General features: G+C 41.9%; 1 protein-coding gene across 2 annotated transcripts; it reads right to left on the reverse strand.

Annotated features, from left to right (window-relative positions):
- Positions 1 to 5,451: 5,451 nt before the first annotated feature.
- On the reverse strand, positions 5,452 to 22,399 carry LOC135553726 (tetraspanin-1-like). Of its 2 annotated transcripts, none has more exons than XM_064985672.1 (8): positions 22,284 to 22,399; positions 13,285 to 13,360; positions 9,330 to 9,545; positions 7,443 to 7,517; positions 6,995 to 7,102; positions 6,697 to 6,822; positions 6,246 to 6,338; positions 5,452 to 6,045 (listed from the first exon to the last, which is right to left on the reverse strand). In XM_064985672.1, exons 2-8 carry the CDS (start codon positions 13,339 to 13,341, stop codon positions 5,986 to 5,988), a joined length of 735 nt encoding a protein of 244 aa, XP_064841744.1. In that variant the 5' UTR covers positions 13,342 to 13,360; positions 22,284 to 22,399; the 3' UTR covers positions 5,452 to 5,985. The 2 variants fall into 2 exon arrangements, with proteins under 2 accessions (XP_064841744.1, XP_064841745.1); XM_064985673.1 differs by having other exon boundaries at positions 22,323 to 22,398.
- Between the last annotated feature and the right edge of the window lie 2,129 nt (positions 22,400 to 24,528).

Consider the following 24,528-nt stretch of genomic DNA (forward strand, 5'->3'; position numbering starts at 1 on the left):
TTAGCCTTCTGGCCTACTTTATGTGACAACATATAAATCAATAATTTACAGTGCTCTAAATGATGATATAGGTTTGCCTACTTGATGATACAGATGCCAGCATGTTAATTTATTCTTACCAGATTCCGGTACGTCAAGACAAAAACAGTCCCAATGATTTTGGCAACAAACAGCATTGTCACGATGAAGAAAAAGTGTACAGGATACAAAAAATGCAGAGAGAGGTAAAATATTGCCTCTTATTGTAGCTTGCAGGGGGAAAAGAGTGGGACATTCACAACTCTGCAGTAGTATAACACAGTAAAACAATTATTGTTTGGTGCCTTGAAATTGACTGCACAACTGTTGTCTCTCACCAGCATGATAAAGAAGTGGTTCTCTTTCCAAACCCCACAGCAGCCGATGAGACCCGTGAAAGACAGCACTGAGCCCATACCAATACAGATGTAGCTGAGCTGAGACGAGTAGGGGCCCAGGACATCCACAAACGTAGCTGCTCCATATCTAATCCATGCGCCAAGCCCCAGCAGCACAAAACCACTTATCTGGAGGAGAGAGAAGGATGGTGGTCTAATTTCATTTAAAAAACATTGTTTTTATCATCAGCTAATAAATTACATATGAGTTGTTATGGACCTGTTTTTTTCTTCTATGTTTTGCCAGATGGATTTCTTAGGCTAGGTAATATTACAGTGACAACAACAGCAGTTGCTGTCTTCTGTGTGTTTGACTTTTGCAGTTCAACTGGGCTTTGTTTGCTAGCTAGGCAACATTTAGCTACTTACAACAAGTATCACACAAAGCAGCAACATCAACATCATACAGCATCCATGTGTACAGTTTGTCATGTCGAGACATTTTGCAAATTCGACCTTCTATAATCAAAGGAGAAAAGATATGACAAAATGATACAAAACAGAATAGGCTTATAATAATACTGGCAAATGAGACACATTTTTGGTAAACAGTTGAGAGATGGGGCTGAAGAAATGTAACTACTCTCAAATTCATAGATGGAGCTATGGATGCCAGGACTGACCATCCATTAGATCCGAATGTTAACCCATTTTTGAAGCTATACAGAGTTTGTTTAAAAGTACATTGTTTACAAACAATGGAATAGATATGCGAATACAGTTTTGGGTTTAAATGTGGTAAAGCAGTTTAACTAACGTTAAGCTCATGATACATGTATGAGTTATATTCGTCAAGAGTAAATAGCTAGCTAGTAGTATCAATAATTAAAAATATAAATACAAAAATGGATGTACCAATCCCAGATTCTCCCTTTAATAACTAACATTAACAATCAGTTCGAGCTGGCTAGTGTTAGCTAACTAACGTGGCTAGCTAACTATTAGCCTAGCTAGATTAGCTATTGTAGCTAGCTAACGTTAGTGACCTGACTATGGATCGCTTGCTACTGGTAGTTAGCTAACTTAGCTAGTCAACCCTATAGGTTTAGACGTTATAGTTAAATTAGCTATCGAGCTTGCGACATTTTAGCTAGATAGCTAACGTTAGCATTAGCTAGCGTAGTCACATGAAAAAATAAGGACCGCCTGTCCTTACTTTTAACAGGTCCAGACAATTTTGGCCTACTGCTATTAAGGCCTACTTACTGCCAACTGTCTGTGTCTGCCTGGCCATCAGGTGTCAGTTCCAAATATATTTTATTAATAACAAATCAATACATAAAGCACATGAGGGAACACAAGTATACATAGATTATAAACAATTACACAAGGACCTTAAGGGACATGCATATACTTACAATTCTAACAGCTTTTTTGTTAGTAGAGCATTTAACTGTCTTAAAATACAGTTCAATTTATTTTTGTAGGGTACGAAAATTTGGTTTTCTGTTTGTAAATTTACATTTGTGTATACGAAATTTGGCCAAAAGAATAATTAAATTAATTACATAAAAATGATTCCGCTTATTTATATTGTATGTAAAGAATCCAAACAGTACATCTCTCCACAATAGTGTAAAATCTTTAAAATGTGTTCAATTATAAACACCCACCCGAGCCACTGCCTGTTCACCCCGCTATCATCCAGAAGGCGAGGTCAGTACAGGTGCATCAAAGCTGGGACCGAGAGACTGAAAAACAGCTTCTATCTCAAGGCCATCAGACTGTTAAACAGCAACCACTAACATTGAGTGGCTGCTGCCAACACACTGACTCAACTCCAGCCACTTCAATACTGGGAATTGATGGGAAAGGATGTAAAATATATCACTAGCCACTTTAAACAATGCTACCTAATATAATGTTTACATACCCTACATTATTCATCTCATATGTATACGTATATACTGTACTCTATCATCTACTGCATTCTTATGTAATGCATGTATCACTAGCCACTTTAACTATGCCACTTTGTTTTACATACTCATCTCATATGTATATACTGTACTCGATACCATCTACTGTATCTTGCCTATGCTGCTCTGCACCATCACTCATTCATATCTTTATGTACATATTCTTTATCCCCTTACACTGTGTATAAGATATTAGTTTTGGAATTGTTAGTTAGATTACTTGTTGGTTATTACTGCATTGTCGGAACTGGAAGCACAAGCATTTTGCTACACTCGCATTAACATCTGCCAACCATGTGTATGTGACAAATAAAATTTGATTTGATTTGATTTGACTGATGTCTTGCCATAGTTTTCTTACATGAATACAATGCCAAAAAATATGCAAAACTGTTTCTGGGTGGTCATTACAAAAGGAGCAATTTGAGTTGATGTTTTCCTTAAACTTCTTCATATAGTGGTTGGCAGGATAATATTTATGAATAATTTTAAAGGAAACTTCCTTAATTTTGTTAATACGTAGGTATGTGTGTGGCAACATCCAAACTTTTTTCCAACAGATATTATCAATAAATCCATTCCAATAAGGCATGACATAAGGTATAGATACAACATCCTGCTGAAACAAGGATCGTATCGCTCTGTTGTTGAATGGACCAAAAGAGAAACAAATCTTTTCTACTGATGAGTCAACAGGGTCAACAGAAGGTAGGTTCTGAGGGTCAGGTCTTGACATGTTCCTGAATAACATAGCAACACCTGAGGGAATGGCATCTAAAACAATTGCAAAATCTTTAGGTGTTACAGGGACCTTGTAAAGTGATAAGAATTCTTGATAACTGAGTAAAAGACCCTCTGCATTTACCAGTTGGCTCACCAATAGGATATTATTTCGGAACCAATTTTCTAAAAACAGAGAGGTATTTTATATAATATCTTGTTGGAGAAAAATTGTGTTTATAAATTAAGGACCATGACAAGAAAACCTGCCGATGAAAAGCAGAAAGTTTCACTGGAACTTTGTCAATATTATAATTGCAAAACAACATGAAGTTAAGGCCACCAAAAGTGGAGAAGACATGATGAGGAATAAAAATCCAGATAGAAGTGGGTCTTCTTAGGAATTGTTTTATCCAATTGATCTTAAAAGTATTATTTAAAGTAGTAAAGTCCAGAAAATTCAGTCCACTATTCTCATAAGTGTTCATTACAACAGTTTTCCTAATGTAATGGGTACGGTTTCTCCAAAGAAAGTTGAAAAGCATCTGGTCTATCTCCTTGCTTATTTTACGGTCAAGATATAAAGATAGAGCACCATATGTTAGTCTAGAGATACCTTCAGCCTTGGTTATTAGGACTCTACCTTTTAAAGATAAGTCCCTCTGTAGCCATTGATTTAGTTTCTTCTGGGGTTTTTTAATACGAGGGTTAAAATTTAGTAAGCCTCTAGACTTCTGATCCTTTGTAATGGTTATGCCTAAATATGTAAGTTCTTCTTTTACTGGAACACCATAATATGAAGGTGTCACACAATCTGACAGCCATGAGTTCACATTTATTAATGTTAAGATAGACCAGACACATTGGAAAAGTATTGTATCACATTGATCGATATGGGAATTTGGTTAGCGTCTTTCAGAAAAAGTGTAGTATCGTCAGCCAGCTGGCTTATAATAATTTCTTTACCAGCCATGGAAATACCTTGTACAGGACTATTATTTAAAGAATTTGCAAGAAGTTGGGTGATTAATAAAAACAGGTACGGAGAGATAGGACAACCTTGCCTAATTCCTCTCTTTAACTCAAATCTAGGTGAGGTTCCATATTTCAATTTGATAGAGCTGTTACCATTTGCATAGAGAGTCCTAATAGCCTTACAGAAAAAATCCCCAAAGCCAAGTCTCTCAAGGGAGTGGAAGAGAAACTGATGCTCTACTGTGTCAAATGCTTTATAAAAATCTAAAAATAATATGAAGCTATCCTCAGTTATTAGGTCTGAGTAGTCAAGTACGTCTAATACTAGTCTGGCATTGTTAGAAATATGTCTGTTCCTCATGAAGCCAGACTGTGTTTCATCAATGATTGCATCCAGGACTTCTTTAATTATTTTTGCAAGTAGTGAGGCTAATATCTTATAGTCATTATTAAGAAGACAAATTGGACGCCAGTTATCGATGAGCAGCACTTCTTTTTGAGGTTTAGGTATCAGTGTTATTAACCCCTGACTCATTGTAGGAGGGAGAACATTGTTTTTAATACTCTCTAAAAATACTTCAAATAGGAAGGGAGCTACTTGTTCAGAAAATAATTTGTAAAATTCTGATGTAATTCCATCAACACCTAGTTATTTATTGTTTGTTTGATAGATTTGATAGACTCTATAATCTCTTCAACTTTGATGGGTTCATCACACTGTTTAGATTCTATATCACTGATAGAGTGAACATTATTCAGTGAGTTAAAAAAAACATATCTGTGGATTCCTGACAGTACATAGAGCTATACAATTTTCTGTAAAAATTGCTACAGTATTTAGCGATTAATTTTTGGTCATCTGTAATAACACCATCAATGTTTAACTTATGGATAGTGTTATTTTTAGAGTGAAATTTCTCAAGTGTAAAGAAATGTCATGGTGACCTTGCGAGCTAAACTCATGCATAGAAAACGTCATCGGCTCTAACGGTCGTCTCGCACCGAAATGCGCATGTGCAGGCCGTCAAAATCAAATGCACTCCTTAGTTTTTTGACGAAAATGAAAACGTGTCAGTTTGTCACTTTCACGAGGTTGGAGTAATAACATGTTCAACTACTTAAGACATTGCCTCGAATCTACGTTGTGCCTTTATATTTCATTTATCTCATTAACTTTTTAAACAACAAACCCCGGCCTGGTCGGTTGTCTGTTTCGCAAGCATTCCCGGAAGTCGAGCGATGTTGCGCCTCTGGGTTTAGTAACTATTCTGTGGTGAATCTCCGTTTTGCATCCTTTCTGAAGACACTAAAGACAGAATTTCCAACAGCAGATAGACACCACACAGATTTAACTATTTTAGAGAGAACTTGGACTAGAAAAGATGTGTGCCTTTGATACCAAAACGTGAGTTAAACGTATTTTATAAACATTGCCATTATACAATAGTTACAATACAATAAATCAGTTCAACTTCTTTTCAGAGCGTTGCGAGTTGCAACCTTTTTAGTCATTCTCCAGAGCATGTAGCATCTGTAGAAAATCAATTAATAAAATTATAAAAAGTGGCACATATATATTTCCTGACAGTGAATTGATATTGTTATTTTAATAAAAACCTTGATGATACTGTGCAGAGTGGAATGGACATAGGACGCAATGTATTGCTGCAATCTAAATGTAAGACTGCATCATTTTCAGGTGAACTATGTATACAATACAATAAAAGATTTCAATACAAATAGACATTTCCCATATCCAATAATCTCGTACAGGATTTAATTTAAACGGGCTCAGTGGTGGGGCGCCTCTCCTTATCACAAAGCTTCCTTAGATTTCTCTTCAGCTTTGGTGATTTCAGAGATTCTTATGCATCCATCCCTGTAGTTGTCCTAAGGAGGGTCCAGAGATGCCATCCAGGCAGGTGTTTCTATGCCCTCCCTCCATTGGTTTTCAGTCAGTCACGCTTTGAGCCTATTATGCAGTACAAAGTCATGGAGACAACCATCGCCAATATCTAGAAAAACAGGAACAGTAAATAAATGCTGTGGTTATGCTAAACTTTTAAACAAAGCCCACTGTATGAAACTGAACACAACATCACATTATTTTTGTTGAATTTGCATCAAAACATCTACATTTACCTTTGTGGTATTTAAAAAAAAAGAGAGAATGTGACCTTGAAATAGACAGAGTGAGGGAAGGAGTCAACAGTACCTCAAGGGCAGCGATCCCCAATGCCACTGCCACAATGACAATAGTGTTTTTATCAATCAGTTGCATGAGCTTTGGGAAGCAGCCGATGATTGTCTGTGGGGACACACAAATGTAATACAGTTATTTAGACAGGTGAGGCCACTGGGTGTCCAACTGTAAAGTGTGTTACATTCTCAAACGGGCCTTCCATTGATGAGTTTGAGTATGGATGGAGTGTGATTAACTTGTTGAGGTGATGAGTTCAGAGCTCATACCAAGTTTGGACCCGCACTGACTACAGTGTTAACTCAAAATGATACAACGACTAGGTTCCAGTTTAACACCGTATATTGTCACCATTACACTCAGGCCAGTTCCATCAACAGTTATACTACTGCGCAGGCATACTAAACAGTGATATCACCATTATAACAGAAATATAGGGATACTTAAAACATGAACTTAAACATACAGCACTTGTATCATCACAAGAGCTGAAATCAGCACTGTGGCAGCACTGTTGAGGATAGAGATGGGTGTATTTTTCAAATGGAGAGTCAGTGAAGTCTGTATAGTTGTAGAATCCACAGCACTTTAGCTAGAGTGGACACAGAGACAGATCTCATTAGAACAGTTCTGTTGAAAAACTAAATAAGATGTCTAATACACAAGCAAATATAAATGACGTAATGTTATTTGAAACATTATTTGCAGGCCTAACATCTAATTTCCAAGGTATGAAAACAGGCCGGCAGGATATTGTAAAGTACCGTAACCATAGTAGCATTCCAGAGAGCGGTGACGTCTGAATTTTCTCCATAGTCCTTCTTAATGTTCTGAACCACTTTGTTTCCCAGTTTCTCAATCAACTGACCTGCCTGAAAGACATAACACAAATCACACTCTTAGAAAAAAGGGTTCCAAAAGGGTTCTTCGGCTGTCCCCATAGGAGAACTCTTTTTGTTCCAGGTAGAACCCAAAAGGGTTCTATGTTGAACCCTCTGTGGAAAAGGTTTTCATGAAATCCAAAAGAGTTCTAACTCGAACCAAAATGGGTTCTTCAAAGGGTTCTCCTACAGGGACAGCCAAAGAACCCTTTTAGATTCTAGATAGCACCTTCTTTTCTAAGAGTGTAGTCTTTTCATCAAATTCTCCACAGACAGTCTGTAACCCCCTTTAGCAATATGAGGAGTGCGAATTAACCTAATGTACGCTTACCAAGGGTTTAAACACCAGGATAACCACTGCTCCAGCCACCTCTGCAATGAACACCACCAACACAATCACAAAGAACTAGAAAAAGAGGAAAAGGAGAACTGAGAAAACGGATTACAGTGCATTTACACACATTTCATTTATACTGAACAAAAATATAAAACACAACATGTAAAGTTTTGGTCCCATGTTTCATGAGCTGAAATAAAAGATCCTAAATGTTTTCCATATGTACAAAAAGCTTATTTCTCTCAAATTTTGTGCAGAAATTTGTTTACATCCCTGTTAGTAAGCATTTCTCCTTTGCCAAGATAATCCATCCACCTGACAGGTGTGGCATATCAAGAAGCTGATTAAAAAGCATGATCATTACACAGGAGCACCTTGTGCTGTGGACAATAAAAAGCCACTCTAAAATGTGCAGTTGTCACACAACACAATGCCACAGATGTCTCAAGTTGAGGGAACATGCAATTGGCATGCTGACTGCAGGAATGACCACCAGAGCTGTTGCCAGAGAATGTAATGTTCATTTCTCTACCATAAGCCGCCTCCAACGTTGTTTTACAGGATTTGAGAGTAGGTCCAAACGGCCTCACAACCGCAGACCACGTGTAACCACACCGGCCCAGGACCTCCACATCTGGCTTCTTCACCTGCGGGATTGTCTAAGACCAGCCACCCAGACAGCTGATGAAACTGTGGGTTTGCACAACCAAAGAATTTCGGTTTGCTGATGTCAACGTTGTGAACAGAGTGCCCCATGGTGGCGGTGGGGTTATGGTATGGGCCGGCATAGCTACGGACAACAAACACAATTGCGTTTTATCGATGGAAATTTGAATGCACAGAGATACCGTGACGAGATCCTGAGGCCCATTGTTGTGCCATTCATCTGCCGCTATCACCTAATGTTTTAGCATGATAATGCACAGCCCCATGTCGCAAGGATCTGTACAAAATTCCTGGGAGCTGAAAATGTCCCAGTTCTTCAATGGTCTGCATACTCACCAGACATGTCAACCATTAAGCACATTTGGGATGCTCTGGATAGGCATATACCACAGCTTGATCCAGTTCTCACCACTATCCAGCAACTTTGCATGGCCATTTAAGAGGAGTGGGACATCATTCCACAGCCTGATCAACTCTGTGCAAAGGAAGGGCCTCCCGAGTGGCGCAGCAGTCTAAGGCACTGAATCGCAGTGCTAGAGGCGTCACTACAGATCCGGGTTCGTGTCCCGGGCTGTGTTCATATCCCGGGCTGTGTCGCAGCCAGCCGCGACTGGGAGACCCATGAAGCGGTGCACAATTGGTCCAACGTCGCCCGGGTTAGGGGAGGGTTTGGCCGGCAAGGATGTCCTTGTCCCATCGTGCTCTAGCAACTCCTTGTGGTGGCCGGGTGCATGCACACTGACTACAGTGTTTCCTCCGGACATTGGTGCGACTGGCCTCCGGGTTAAGCGAGACGGGTCGTGTTTTGGAGGACACGTGGCTCTCGACCTTTGCCTCTCCCGAATCCGTACACTAATTGGGGAGAAAAAAATGATATGCGAAGTAGTTGTCGCCCTGCATAAGGCAAATGGTGGACATACCAGATACTGACTGGTTTTCTGATCCATGCCTTTTTTTTAGGTATCCAACAGATGTATATCTGTATTCCCAGTCATGTGAAATCCATAGATTAGGGCCTAACGAATTGATTTCAATTGACTGATTTCCTTATATGAAATTGTTGCATTTATCAGTGTAGCTACCTACTCTACTGTAGAAAGTTCTGAAAGGAGAAATTAGTAGCTTGATAATCAAGCTTGTTGACTGAGTCATTGTCAATCACATTGGTGACAACATAGCACATATAACAAATAGTTCATGTTTTAGGTGACCTACCATGAGCAGCATACACCTGCTCTCCTTCATGGCGCCACAGCAGCCCAGGAAACCTACAATCAGCAGCACGGCCCCCACAGCAATCAACAGGTAGCACACATTTAGGATCTGGTTCATCTCCGCCGGAGCGTCTTTTATACCCTTGAGGAACCCCAGGATCGAGCCGCTGTCCACCTTCACCCAGATCCCCACGCCCAGGATGGCAGCGCCCGCCAACTGGGGGAAGAGAGCATAGCATTGTTGGGTGGTTTCTATTAATTCAATGAAGACCACATCAACTGCTGCCCTTTGTGTCTTACCTAACATGCACATATAGTGCCTTCTGAAAGTATTCATGCCCCTTGACTTATTCCACATTTGGTTTTGTTACAACCGGAATTCTAAATGGATTAAATTGATTTTTCCCCTCACCCATCTACATACAGAAATCCCATTTACTGTACGTAAGTATTCACAGACTTGAGTCAATGCTTTGGCTGGGCCACTTTAGGACTTTCATATATTCTATTCTTCATATTCAACGCAGCGTTGCTTTGGGTGTATGCTTGGAGTCATGGTCCTGTTGGAACGTAAATCATCACCCCAGTCTAAGGTCGTTTGCACATCTGAAGCAGGTTCTCATTAAGGATTTGCCTGTATTAGGCTCCATTCATTGTTCCATCTATCCTTACCAGTCTCCCAGTCCCTGCCACTGAAAAGCATCCTCATAGCATAATGCTTTCACCACCATGCTTCACGGTAGAGATGGTGTTAGATGGGTGATGAGCTGTGCCTGGCTTTCTCCAGACATAGCGCTTTGCATTCAGGGCAAATAAATACATTATTGTCTCATCAGACCACAGAATCTTTTAATGATCTCAGAGTTTTTCACTCCAGGTGTGCCTTTTTCTCAGGAGTGGCTTCTGTTTGGCCACCCTCCCATAAAGCCCAGATTGGTGAAGTGCTGTAGAGACTTATCCCTCTGGCAGGTTGTCAGCCAAGGAACACTGTAGTTCTGTCAGAGTGGTCATTGGGTTCTTGGTCACCTCCCTGACCAAGGTCCTTGCCCGGTTGTTCATTTTGGTTGGACGGCCAGCTCTAGGCAGAGTCTGAGTAGTCCCATACTGTGCACTTGGAAACTTTCACCAGTCTTGAAATTGTTTTATACCCTTTCCCAGATAGACTTGTGATGATGCATCTATCTCGGAGAGTTCCTTGGACTTCATGGTAAGGTTTATGCTCTTACATATACTGTTAACTGTGGGACCTTACATAGACAACTGTTTCTTCCTACAGTCATGGCCAAAAGTTTTGAGAATGACACAAATATTAAGTTTCACAAAGGTTGCTGCTTCAGTGTCTTAAGATAGTTTTTCTCAGATGTTACTATGGAATACTGAAGTATAATTACAAGCATTTCATAAGTGTCAAAGTCTTTTATTGACAATTACATGAAGTTAATGCAAAGAGTCAATATTTGCAGTGTTGACCCTTCTTTTTCAAGACCTCTGCAATCCACCCTGGCATGCTGTCAATTAACTTCTGGGCCACATCCTGACTGATGGCAGCCCATTCTTGCATAATCAATGCTTGGAGTTTGTCAGAATTTGTGGGTTTTTGTTTGTCCACCCGCCTCTTGAGGATTGACCACAAGTTCTCAATGGGATTAAGGTCTGGGGAGTTTCCTGGCCATGGACCCAAAATATTGATGTTTTGTTCACCGAGCCACTTAGTTATCACTTTTGCCTTATGTCAAGGTGCTCCATCATGCTGGAAAAGGCATTGTTCGTCACCAAACTGTTCCTGGATGGTTGGGAGAAGTTGCTCTCGGAGGACGTGTTGGTACCATTCTTTATTCATGGCTGGGTTCTTAGGCAAAATTGTGAGTGATCCCACTCCCTTGGCTGAGAAGCAACCCCACACATGAATGGTCTCAGGATGCTTTACTGTTGGCATGACACAGGACTGATGGTAGCACTCACCTTGTCTTCTCCGGGCAAGCTTTTTTTCCGGATGCCCCAAACAATCGGAAAGGGGATTCATCAGAGAAAATGACTTTACCCCAGTTTCCAGCAGTCCAATCCCTGTACCTTTTGCAGAATAGTCTGCAAACATCAGTCTGTCCCTGATGTTTTTCCTAGAGAGAAGTGGCTTCTTTGCTGCCCTTCTTGACACCAGGCCATCCTCCAAAAGTCTTCGCCTCACTGTGTGTTCAAATGCACTCACACCTGCCTGCTGCCATTCCTGAGCAAGCTCTATACTGGTGGTGCCCCGATCCCGCAGCTGAATCAACTTTAGGAGATGGTCCTGGCGTTTGCTGGACTTTCTTGGGCACCCTGAAGCCTTCTTCACAACAATTGAACCACTCTCCTTGAAGTTCTTGATGATCCGATAAATGGTTGATTTAGGTGCAATCTTACTGACAGCAATATCCTTGCCTGTGAAGCCCTTTTTGTGCAAAGCAATGATGACGGCACGTGTTTCCTTGCAGGTAACCATGATTGACAGAGGAAGAACAATGATTCCAAGCACCACCCTCCTTTTGAAGCTTCCAGTCTGTTATTCGAACTCAATCAGCATGACAGAGTGATCTCCAGCCTTGTCCTCGTCAACACTCACACCTGTGTTAACAAGAGAATCACTGACATGATGCCACATTGTGTTAGCTAATCCAAGTTTATCATTTTAAAAGGGTAATTGATCATTAGAAAACCCTTTGGCAATTATGTTAGCACAGCTGAAAACTGTTGTTCTGATTAAAGGAGAAATACAACTGGCCTTCTTTAGACTATCTGGAGCATCAGCATTTGTGGGTTAAAAAAAAATGGCCAGCAACAAAGCACTTTCGCCTGTAAAGGGAGTAGTACACATCTTTGTACAAGTTTCTTGGCAATTTCTCGCACGGAATAGCCTTCATTTCTCAGAAGAAGAATAAACTGACAACTTTCAGAAGAAAGTGCTTTGTTTCTGGCCATTTTGAGCCTGTAATCAAACCCACAAATACTGATGCTCCAGATACTCAACTAGTCTAAAGAAAGCCAGTTGATTGCTTCTTTAAATCAGAACAGTTTTCAGCTGTGCAAAAGGGTTTTCTAATGATCAATTAGCCTTTTAAAATGATAAACTTGGATTAGCTAACACAACGTGCCATTGGAACACAGGAAGGATGGTTGCTGATAATGGGCCTCTGTACGCCTATGGAGATATTCCATTAAAAATCTGCCGTTTCCAGCTACAATAGTCATTTACAACGTCTACACTGTATTTCTGATCAATTTGATGTTATTTTAATTGTCAAAGGTGTTTTTTTGTCAATAACATGGACATTTCTAAGTGATCCCAAACTTGTGAATGGTAGTGTACGTAAATTAAATATTTCTGTGTTTAATTTTCACTAAATTGTCAAATTTCTAAAAGCATGTTTTCAGTTTGTTATTATGGGGTATTGTGTGTCGATGGGTGAGATTTTTTTATTTATTTAATCCATTTGGAATTCGGGCTGTAACAACAAAATGTGGAAAAAGTCAAGAGGTATGAATACATTCTACATTTCTATTTTCATCATTTTTTATGTCTACATAGGTATTTTCCAGTAAAATGAAATATTTATTCATTTATTTAATAGCTCCGTCACATTCTCTGACATTCATGCTGCATTTACCTTGCAGCACATCACACTTTTCTACTCTGTGCCTAATCTTATTTATCTGGTCCAAAATGACATGTCTGTGTCGTAAAAAGTAGTAAAACCACAACAAATGTCTGTCCTTTTGTTCCATGTTCTCAGAACTTTTTCACATTGCAAATTAGATTAGATTTTTCTGGGACACAGAATAGGGATAAGGAGTGGTAAGTGATAAGGATCGATAAGGAGTGTTCCGATTGCCTTCAGATTCATTATTGTGAAGCATAACTGAACTCTGTTGCTATTATCATCTATAGTTTACTCAAAAAGATGAAAACATCTCCAACTTACAAAGATGATGCCATTAAAGACAAACATCATGACTTTGAGAAATCCGAAGCAACCCATTCTTGATGAATTATTCTGCCTGGAAGAAAAGAAGAGTAAAAGGGTGAGAAAGGGAACATTGTTATGAATAATCATCTATGGTAATGATTATACTGTTCAGTTATTCTACGAGACTTCTGAATCATGATCTCATCAAGATGAGATCAGAGGTCAAAAGTCTGAACTAAATCTACAGCCTATGTCTTTAGCCTACTGTCTAGAGGAGGAAGCATAATGACCAAAGGTTCTCTTTAATTCATTTGGGATGTACTATCTTAACATAATGGCTAAATGATGGACTTCGTATGTTATTTATCAATGACATTTTGGAAATTGTATGTTGAGGGTTTTGGTCAATCTTATTTTGCAAACTTGCACCAGGAACCTTTCTACACCTCCTGAAAAAACATTTGCGTCATATTGAATGATATTGGAAGGTGACAGTTATGGTTTTGTGGACACAATCAGTCACTAAGGAAGCAAATATATATTCTGTCAAACAACAAAGACAAAGCATTTCTCTACTACTTTAGCACAGATTTGTTCCGTGCCATTTGCAATGATTTGTTATGTCTGGCTAATTTAGGTGACAGATTATCAGTTCTACACAATCCCTGATGCTGTTTACTGTCTCTTGACTTGTTAGCAGGAAACCAGCCCTTTGTCATCTACAGTAAGAGTGGGGGAAAACACAGGCCACTTAACTTATCCTCCCTATCACCATTTCGTCCTTGAACAGTCAAGAGCGCCCTTGCTAATGTCATATGACATTTACTGTACAGCCCATTTTCCCAACACCAACAAGAGTTAAGTGAGCCTTTGCTTTAGAAATAAGGAAAGTCCAAAGGCAACGACTAGGCAGCATGTCCCACTGTATTTTCATTTAAATGGGCCCCTAAACAAATTAATTGGCCCTTAAACAGATTTTTTTTTTTACAAGAGGCAGGCCTGTCCCAAAGCCTAATTGTCAGAAAGAGTATACACAATAATTCACTTGATGTCTGAAAACCCTCTTCCACCTGGGGCCACTAAATGTTCAATGCAAAAGACATCTAATTACAAGAAAACTATCAAAATGTTCAACATGGTCTGCTATTCAGATGAGAACAGTGTCCATCACCTGTCCAGGCTGTACAAGGAAATTGTAAGGAACTTTATCCTCCTCGCCCTCCGTGTCAATCAGGGGCTTATTAAAACACAGGAGCCCATTACACACACACACACACACACACACACACACACACACACACACACACACACACACACACACACACACACACACACACACACACACACACACACACACACACACACACACACACACACACACACACACAGCAAGTTAATGTCCTGTCCCGTTTTGCTAGTTAAACCATCTGTGGATCATCTCATCCTGCTCTGTTTTATGACCCCATGTGGTGCCCTTTATCACTATGTGTGTTTAGGACTGTCTGTCCCTAGTGTGTCTGACTGCATATGACCCCATACGATGGGAACAGTGATTGAGTGACTAAACGACAGCTAGTTTGTACTGTACTCTTAATAACAGCAATAACAGAACAGTAGCACCAGTAGTGTGACAGTGAACTATGTGAAGGAGTTTCTGATTGACATGCATGTCATTTTCTTTCTGATTTTCTGATTAAAGTATCCATAATAGTGTGTTTATCTTATACGGTCCCAGATAGAGTACTAAGAAAGTGAAATGGCATTGGCATACAGCACAAGTACTGAGAGACGGATGCTAAACGTCACGATGTTTATCACGGTGTCAATGTTTAGCCATGAGCATCAGGTTAGTCATATGAAGGGGCCATAGTAACATATCCTGAATTGGTTTTCCCTCTTTCATTCATGGAGTTTTTCCTGCAAGTGGCCACTCATCTTCTGCCTTCACAAAGCCATAGGCAACAGCGGAGTCCATAGTTGGCCTAGTGATGTAAAACAACCAGTCACATGCAAATGACTAACAAAACATCCCAGCCAGGAGCCATCAACACACAGTACAAAGACACCAATAGAAATGTTGAGGACTGCCATTTTGAGCTCGACAGTGAATTACAACCTCAGGGCACTGTATTGTAATGAGTCGACACATAATATTGGTCCTTTCATGTTTTGAAAAATAAATTGACACTGTTATTTACCCTTATTTAAAGGCAAATGCAACACGAATGTGAGTATAATATACAGTAGCTATGGACCTTAAGACATTACATGCTTTGAAAATGAAAATGCAATAAACACAAAGCAGCTAAATAACCCACAATCCCAATGTAAAGAACATCATTTAGACAAGAGTAACCTAAAAATGAAATCAATAGATACAATGATCAGGTGAATTTCAGGAAAGTATTCTTTAATCTGCTGAATAATATGACACAGTGAGTGGCATAGCTTTGTTGATTTCATGTTCGGAGTAATGTGGTATTCAGTCATGAAGACCGGGATAATGAATTCATCCACAAGGAAGCCAGTGACCTGGTAACAAACATTTCCCGGAATGATGATCAAGATAGCAAATCCCTGTTGACAAACATGCCAATTCACGACTAGAGGAAAGACATATTTATCAAAGCTTTATCTCAGTCAGCTGTCATCCCTTGTAACAGTTTACCTAATATGGTAATGATATTGACAATTCCTAACATGTAGTCTACTCCAAAATGGGAAAGTTTGAAATGTATGAAGGATTACATTGTTGAAGGTGGGTTTCCTCATGAGCCCAAGGGTAGTGCTTTTTATTTTATTTTTTTATTTTTTTTCACCTTTATTTAACCAGGTAGGCTAGTTGAGAAGAAGTTCTCATTTGCAACTGCGACCTGGCCAAGAGAAAGCATAGCAGTGTGAACAGACAACACAGAGTTACACATTGAGTAAACAATAAACAAGTCAATAACACAGTAGAAAAAAAGGGTCTATATACATTGTGTGCAAAAGGCATGAGGAGGTAGGCAAATGATTACAATTTTGCAGATTAACACTGGAGTGATAAATGATCAGATGGTCGTGTACAGGTAAAGATATTGATGTGCAAAAGAGCAGAAAAGTAAATAAATAAAAACAGTATGGAGATGAGGTAGGTATAATTGGGTGGGCTATATACCGATAAGACTATGTACAGCTGCAGCAATCGGTTAGCTGCACAGATAGCAGATGTTTGAAGTTGGTGAGGGAGATAAAAGTCTCCAACTTCCGCGATTTCTGCAATTCGTTCCAGTCACAGGCTGCAGAAAACTGGAACAAAAGGCGGCCAAATGAGGTGTTGGCTTTAGGGATGATCAGTTAGATACACCTGCTGGAGTGCGTGCTACAGGTGGGTGTTGCCACCGTGACCAGTGAACTGAGATAAGGCGGAGCTTTACCTAGCATGGACTTGTAGATGACCTGGAACCAGTGGGTCTGGCGACGAATATGGAGCGAGGGCCAGCCGACTAGAGCATACAAGTCGCAGTGGTGGGTGGTATAAGGTGCTTTAGTGACAAATGGATGGCACTGTGATAAACTGCATCCAGTTTGCTGAGTAGAGTGTTGGAAGCTATTTTGTAGATGACGTCGCCGAAGTCGAGGATCGGTAGGATAGTCAGTTTTACTAGGGTAAGTTTGGCGGCATGAGTGAAGGAGGCTTTGTTGCGGAATAGAAAGCCGATTCTGGATTTGATTTTCGATTGGAGATGTTTGATATGAGTCTGGAAGGAGAGTTTACAGTCAAGGCAGACACCTAGGTACTTATAGATGTCCACATATTCAAGGTCGGAACCATCCAGGGTGGTGATACTAGTCAGGCGTGCAGGTGCAGGCAGCGAACGGTTGAAAAGCATACATTTGGTTTTACTAGCGTTTAAGAGCAGTTGGAGGCCACGGAAGGAGTGTTGTATGGCATTGAAGCTTGTTTGGAGGTTAGATAGCACAGTGTCCAAGGACGGGCCGGAAGTATATAGAATGGTGTCGTCTGCATAGAGGTGGATCAGGGAATCGCCTGCAGCAAGAGCAACATCATTGATATATACAGAGAAAAGATTCGGCCCGAGAATTGAGCCCTGTGGCACCCCCATAGAGACTGCCAGAGGACCGGACAGCATGCCTTCCGATTTGACACACTGCACTCTGTCTGCAAAGTAGTTGGTAAACCAGGCAAGGCAGTCATCAGAGAAACCAAGGCTGCTGAGTCTGCCGATAAGAATATTTATTTTTTATTTTACCTTTATTTAACTAGGCAAGTCAGTTAAGAACAAATTCTTATTTTCAATGACGGCCTAGGAACAGTGGGTTAACTGCCTGTTCAGGGGCAGAACGACAGATTTGTACCTTGTCAGCTCGGGGGTTTGAACTTGCAACCTTCCGGTTACTAGTCCAACGCTCTAACCACTAGGCTACCCTGCCGTGATTGACAGAGTCGAAAGCCTTGGCAAGGTCGATGAAGACGGCTGCACAGTACTGTCTTTTATCGATGGCCGTTATGATATCTTTTAGTACCTTGAGCGTGGCTGAGGTGCACCCGTGACCGGCTCGGAAACCCGATTGCACAGCGGAGAAGGTACGGTGTGATTCGAGATGGTCAGTGACCTGTTTGTTGACTTGGATTTCGAAGACCTTAGATAGGCAGGGCAGGATGAATATTGGTCTGTAACAGTTTGGGTCCAGGGTGTCTCCCCCTTTGAAGAGGGGGATGACTGCGGCAGCTTTCCAATCCTTGGGGATCAAAGACGATATGAAAGAGAGGTTGAACAGGCTGGTAATAGGGGTTGCGAAAATGGCGGCGGATAGTTTCAGAAATAGAGGGTCCAGATTGTCAAGCCCAGCTGATTTGTACAGGTCCAGGTTTTGCAGCTCTTTCAGAACATCTGCTATCTGGATTTGGGTAAAGGAGAACCTGGAGAGGCTTGGGCGAGTAGCTGCGGGGGGGCGGGGGGGGGGGGGATCTGTTGGCCGAGGTTGGAGTGGCCAGGCGGAAGGCATGGCCAGCCGTTGAGAAATGCTTGTTGAAGTTTTCGATAATCATGGATTTATCGGTGGCCACAGTGCAGTGGGCAGCTGGGAGGAGGTGCTCTTGTTCTCCATGGACTTCACAGTGTCCCAGAACTTTTTGGAGTTGGAGCTACAGGATGCAAATTTCTGCCTGAAGAAACTGGCCTTAGCTTTCCTGACTGACTGAGTGTATTGGTTCCTGACTTCCCTGAACAGTTGCATATCACGGGGACTATTCGATGCTATTGCACTCCGCCACAGGATGTTTTTGTGCTGGTCGAGGGCAGTCAGGTCTGGAGTGAACCAAGGGCTATATCTGTTCTTAGTTCTGCATTTTTTGAATGGAGCATGCTTATCTAAAATGGTGAGGAAGTTACTTTTAAAGAATAACCAGGCATCCTCAACTGACAGGATGAGGTCAATGTCCTTCCAGGATACACGGGCCAGGTCGATTAGAAAGGCCTGCTCACAGAAGTGTTTTAGGGAGCGTTTGACAGTGACGAGGGGTGGTCGCTTGACTGCGGCTCCGTAGCGGATACAGGCAATGAGGCAGTGATCGCTAAGATCCTGGTTGAAGACGGCGGAGGTGTATTTGGAGGGCCAGTTGGTCAGGATGACGTCTATGAGGGTGCCCTTGTTAAGAGAATTTTTAAGATTAGTAGTTCGAACTGTTTGGGTATGGACCTGGAAAGTATGACATTACTTTGCAGGCTCTCTCTGCAGTAGACTGCAACTCCTCCCCCTTTGGCAGTTCTATCATGACGAAAAATGTTATAGTTGGGTATGGAAATCTCAGAATTTTTGGTGGCCTTCCTGAGCCAGGATTCAGACACGGCAAGGACATCAGGGTTAGCAGAGTGTGCTAAAGCAGTGAGTAAAACAAACTTAGGGAGGAGGCTTCTGATGTTGACATGCATGAAACCAAAGCTTTTTCGATCACAGAAGTTAACAAATGAGGGTGCCTGGGGACATGCAGGGCCTGGGTTTACCTCCACATCACCCGCAGAACAGAGGAGGAGTAGTATGAGGGTGCGGCTAAAGGCTATCAAAACTGGTCGCCTAGAGCGGTGGGGACATAGAATAAAAGGGGCAGATTTCTGGGCATGGTAGAATATATTCAGGGCATAATGCGCAGACAGGGGTATGGTGGGGTGCGGGTACAGCGGAGGTAAGCCCAGGCACTGGGTGATGATGAGAGAGGTTGCATCTCTGAACATGCTGGTTGTAATGAGTGAGGTCACCGCATGTGTGGGAGGTGGGACAAAGGGGGTGCCAGGGGTATGAAGAGTGGAACTAGGGGCTCCATTGTAAACTAAAACAATGATAACTAACCTGAACAACAGTATACAAGGCATATTGACATTTGAGAGAGACATATAGGGAAGCATACAGTAATCACAGGTGTTGAATTGGGAGAGCTAGCTAAAACAGTAGGTGAGACAACAACCGCTAATCAGCTAGCACAACAACAGCAGGTAAAATGGCGTTGACTAGGCAGGGAGGGTCGGATTAATTACACACAGAGACTGAGTGCGGCTGGGGCCGACAGATAAAACATAAACAAGCAGAATGGAGTACCGTGATTAATGGACAGTCCAGCATGCATCAGCTATGTAGCCAGGTGATCAGTGTCCAGGGGGCAGCGGTGGATGGGGCAGGGAAGCAGAAGGTGCAGAAGGTAAAGCCGCTAGCAGTGGCTAACCATGGCTAAATAGCTTGTAGCTAGTTTGCTTCTGGAGGTTCTTGAATGTGTTCTAAAAATTAAAAATAACAGCAGATTCCGTATCACATTGGGTGAGGCAGGTTACCGGGAGGTATAATCGAATTAAAAATCGAAAAGGGATTGAAAGTAAATATGGGTCCAGTGAGTGGTTGGGCTGGCTGGGGACGCGGCGATTCAGACAGTTAGCAGGCCTGTGCTAACAAGCTAACAGTTAGTAGGCCGGGACTAAACAAGCTAGCAGTTAGCAGACAGGGGCTGAGCAAGCTAGCAGTTAGCAGGCCGAATTAGCAAACAAGCAGATAGCAAGGGGTTGAGTCTGTTTATGCCTCTTCATGCGGTGACATCGATAGACCGGTCGTGGGTCCTGATATTGTAGCCCAGGAGTATGCTTCGGTGATAGCGCAGGAGCTCTGGCCGGGCTAGCTTCAAGCTCAGTGGATGGAAACGCTAGCCAGGAGTAATCATCCGGGGTTGCGGTTAGCTAGTTAGCTAGTTGTGAAGATCCAGATGAGAATGTTCCGTTTGCGGTGGGAATCCGGAGATAAAAATACAAATACAAATAATAGGTCCATTATGCTCTGGTTAGAGTTGCGTTGTTCGAACTGGCGAGAGCTTTCCGAGCTAAAGGTTAGCTGAAGACCGCTAGCAATGGTTTGCTGACTGATAGCTGGTAGTTAGCTGGCTAGCTTCAGTTGAGGGGTTCCGGGTTCCGGATCCAAAGTAAATATATATACTTTAAAAAAAAGCAGATCCACGCTACATTGGGTGAGGCGGGTTGCAGGAGAGTATTTAGATGTTGAGGTTTCGCAAAATGTTTTAAAAGATATGCGAAGAAGAATATGTTTAAAAATAAAAATAAAAACGATAAAAAAAACTATATATACAAGGGACACGACACGACACGACAGGACATCCGACTGCTACGCCATCTTGGTTGATCAGCTTTGAGTAATGGGGTTTTGGGCTTAATGGTAATACATGAAAATATTCCATTCCACAAGGACAAATCTAAATAATTGTCCGAAAGAATATACACAGTAATTCACTCACAGAGACAACCCTTTGCCAGACTCTCTGTCTGAGCTGAGCGTGCTAAAACTCTAAACATTGGACAAATCTAAAAGGATGTCATGACCTATGTTTCCATCCAATTGGTGACAGATTTTCATTCAAATATCCTAAAATGTGTTTAAAAACTATGCTCATTTTCCCAGCAGAGATGTGAATCCATCAAATTGGCTTGCTGCAGATAAAAGGCTATGCGGTGCAACTTAGTGCACATGAACATATATGTTGCAGTTAAATCGGTTTCCATCTCATGTTCAACTCTACTGGTGGTTGTCTCACTAAAAAGTGCATTGGGCTACATAAAGTACCACAGCATGAAACAAGTGTTTCTAAAAATCCCCTATGGGGAAAAATGAATGGTGGAAAAATGATTGTAACCATTTTTCTGTTTGACCGCTAGCTTTTATGGGTTTTATGACGCCTCCATTGTGGAGCTCTATAGTAAATGTGTCCACTCTGGTATTTGCACGTGCTAAAGCGTACGCATGAGATTATTATGGACAAAAGAGCGAGATTTAAAAAAATATATTTAAAAAATTACGGCAACAAAGCATCGATTATCATGTCACCATAATAAGACAATCGATATTTGTTGGGAAGGCGCATCAAGCTCAACACCTTTCACTATCACCACCCTGTTAAATTCATAATTGATTTGATCTGTAACCTAATACAGTTCATGCTTTCCCGACAAATCGTAGTGGGGGACTACAAATCATCGCGTGACTCCCAAATTTCCTTCGATATGATGGTTATTATATCAATATTTGCGCATAAAAGCGTTTCCACCTACATTAATCGCATAATTTATTTTACTGACACAAAAAGGTCTCATCTTGTCTAGTGTATTTTGTTTTGTCGACATTTTAAAAGTTTACCGAAAAATGTTATGTTGCCATTAGGCCTGTGAATTTTTTTTTATCCGACATCTACTTTAGTCGCCTAAAACGGTTGGATGGAAACCTGGTTATAGAGAGGAATAATTACAGTCTTGAGTCAAGGTCTCCGGAGAGGAACAAATAATTATTTTTTGTCAGTGCACCTGACTACAGGAGAATATAATATAATAAAACGCAACATCAAATTACTACTCTACGGAGCATTTTCAACAACCAGATGAGTCAACCCTTGTTATTCTCATTTACAATAGTATACCCTACAGTGGAGTGGTACAGGTACAGGTTTCGTTGAGACTGGGCCTTACCTTCACTGGGGTGATGGAGAGCGAATGTGGCTAATTTACCTGTGTCCTCGGAGAGTGAACTGTACTGCGTTTTTCTCTCTTCTACACACAAACTCTCTCGTTCTCTTCCCGTGCTTCTCGGTGGCTGCAGGTTATAAACAGTGAGGGAGGGGGCGTGCTGAGGCAAACAGGTGGGAGTGAGGCAGGTTTCAGAGGCAAGGAGTTCACTTCCCTGTGGAGTAGAAGGCCCACCTGAGGGAGTGTCACAGCAATGTTACAGCTACATAAACACAGGCGTAAGCACATTCTTCTATCACCATTTTTACCTGTGGCATCACTGTATATTAAAGTGGGCTTTTGGAGACGTGACTGTTATGGAAGCAGAGAAAGAATATATCTATGGATTTTTAAGAAAATATTAGATTTAATTAACATACTTCAAGACCTGACTGTCAGTTCCATTGAAGTCATTGTTTTGCAGACAGAGGATAATTCATCAGTCGGAATGTTTCTCTTGCTTAGAAATTTGCTCAGACGTTGACCAAAGTCTTCCTATGACAGCCTCTAATGAAATGTAGACTTCCACAATCATGCAGGAATCTGGGTTGAGCTTTAAAAATACCCAAGAGTGACAGTGATGGAGGAATTTGGAGGAGGTAAATTGGAATAAACGTATAATAACAAGATTAACTTTGATTTTTCAATTCACCGCCTTCGATGATAATCCTACCAGTTGAAACAATGCCTGCTGAATTAAATCTAACATTTATTAGCAAGTGCATCGGTGATGTCGTACCCACAGCGTCTATTAAAACATTCCCAAAACAGAAACTGGATTGATGGCAGCATTCGCGCGAAACTGAAAGCGCGAACCACTGCTTTTAATCAGGGCAAGGTGACCAGAAACATGACCAAATACAAACAGTGTAGCTATTCCCTCCACAAGGCAAACAAAGAAGCTAAGCGTGAGTATATAGACAAAGTAGAGTCGCAATTCAACGGCTCAGACGCAGGAGGTATGTGGCAGGGTGTAACGCACTTCTATGAGTAGTGGGTGCGGAGTAAGGCGCAGGGAAGAGGGTAAAGGACAATTGTTTTTTATTCCAGCGGGGAAAACGGTCACGCCTAACAAAGACCGGCCCAAAAACAGGACCCAACCTTTGCCTCTGAGTCCGGAGAAAAACAAGAAAATAGCACAACCACAAACACAAACAGAGGAAATAAACCTGCACAAAAGCAGGCGGGCATCACCGGCTTAAATAGCCCAACTAAAACCTAAACAAGAAACAGGTGTAACCAATATGACAAAACCAACAGAAGAGGGAAAAGGGATTGTGGTAGCTGCCACTGTAATATTTGTGTTGTGGAGAAATGACCAGGCAGGAGACTGAAGTACAGTTAGTTTTCGTTTAGTCAAAACCCCTCCTGCTCTACCCCTCCTGCTCTACACCCCAGTGCGCATGTGCATAATTTCCTATTAGGTGTAGTAACGTAACACTGCCGTAATGCATTACTGCTTAGTAACAGCACAGTAACTAATATAAACAGATGTAGATCCCAGATACTACAGTAGCTAGTAGACGACGACTGCCGAGCGCCACCCGAACAGGAAGAGGAGCCACCTTTGGTGGGAGTCGTGACAGTACCCCCCCTGACGCGCGGCTCCTGCAGCTCGCCGACACCGGCCTCGAGGGTGACCCGGAGGGCGAGGTGCAGGGCGATCCGGATGGAGGCGATGGAAATCCCTTAACAGTGATGGATCCAAGTTATCCCCCACCGGTACTCAGCACCTCTCCTCCGGACCGTACCCCTCCCAGTCCACCAGGTACTGCAGGCCCCTCACCCGGCATCGAGAGTCCAGAACAGCACGTGCTGTGTACGCCGGTGACTCCTCGATGTCCAGAGGGGGCGGAGGGACCTCCGGCACCTCACCTTCCTGCAGGGGACCAGCTACCACTGGCCTGAGGAGAGACACATGAAACGAGGGGTTAATACGATAGTAAGAAGGGAGTTGTAATCTATAACACACCTCGTTTATCCTCCTCAGGACTTTAAATGGCCCCACACACTGCGGCCCCAGTTTCCAGCAGGGCAGGCGGAGGGGCAGGTTTCGGGTCGAGAGCCAGACCCCTTCCTCCGGTGCAAACAAGGGGGCCTCACTGCGGCGGCGGTCAGCGCTCCTCTTCTGCTGTCCACCAGCTTGCTTAAGGGATTCCTGGACAGCCCTCCAGGTCTCCTTAGAGCGCTGCACCCACTCCTCCACCGC

The sequence above is a fragment of the Oncorhynchus masou genome, chromosome 14 (assembly GCF_036934945.1).
Source record: "Oncorhynchus masou masou isolate Uvic2021 chromosome 14, UVic_Omas_1.1, whole genome shotgun sequence".
Classification (NCBI taxonomy): Eukaryota; Metazoa; Chordata; class Actinopteri; order Salmoniformes; family Salmonidae; genus Oncorhynchus; species Oncorhynchus masou.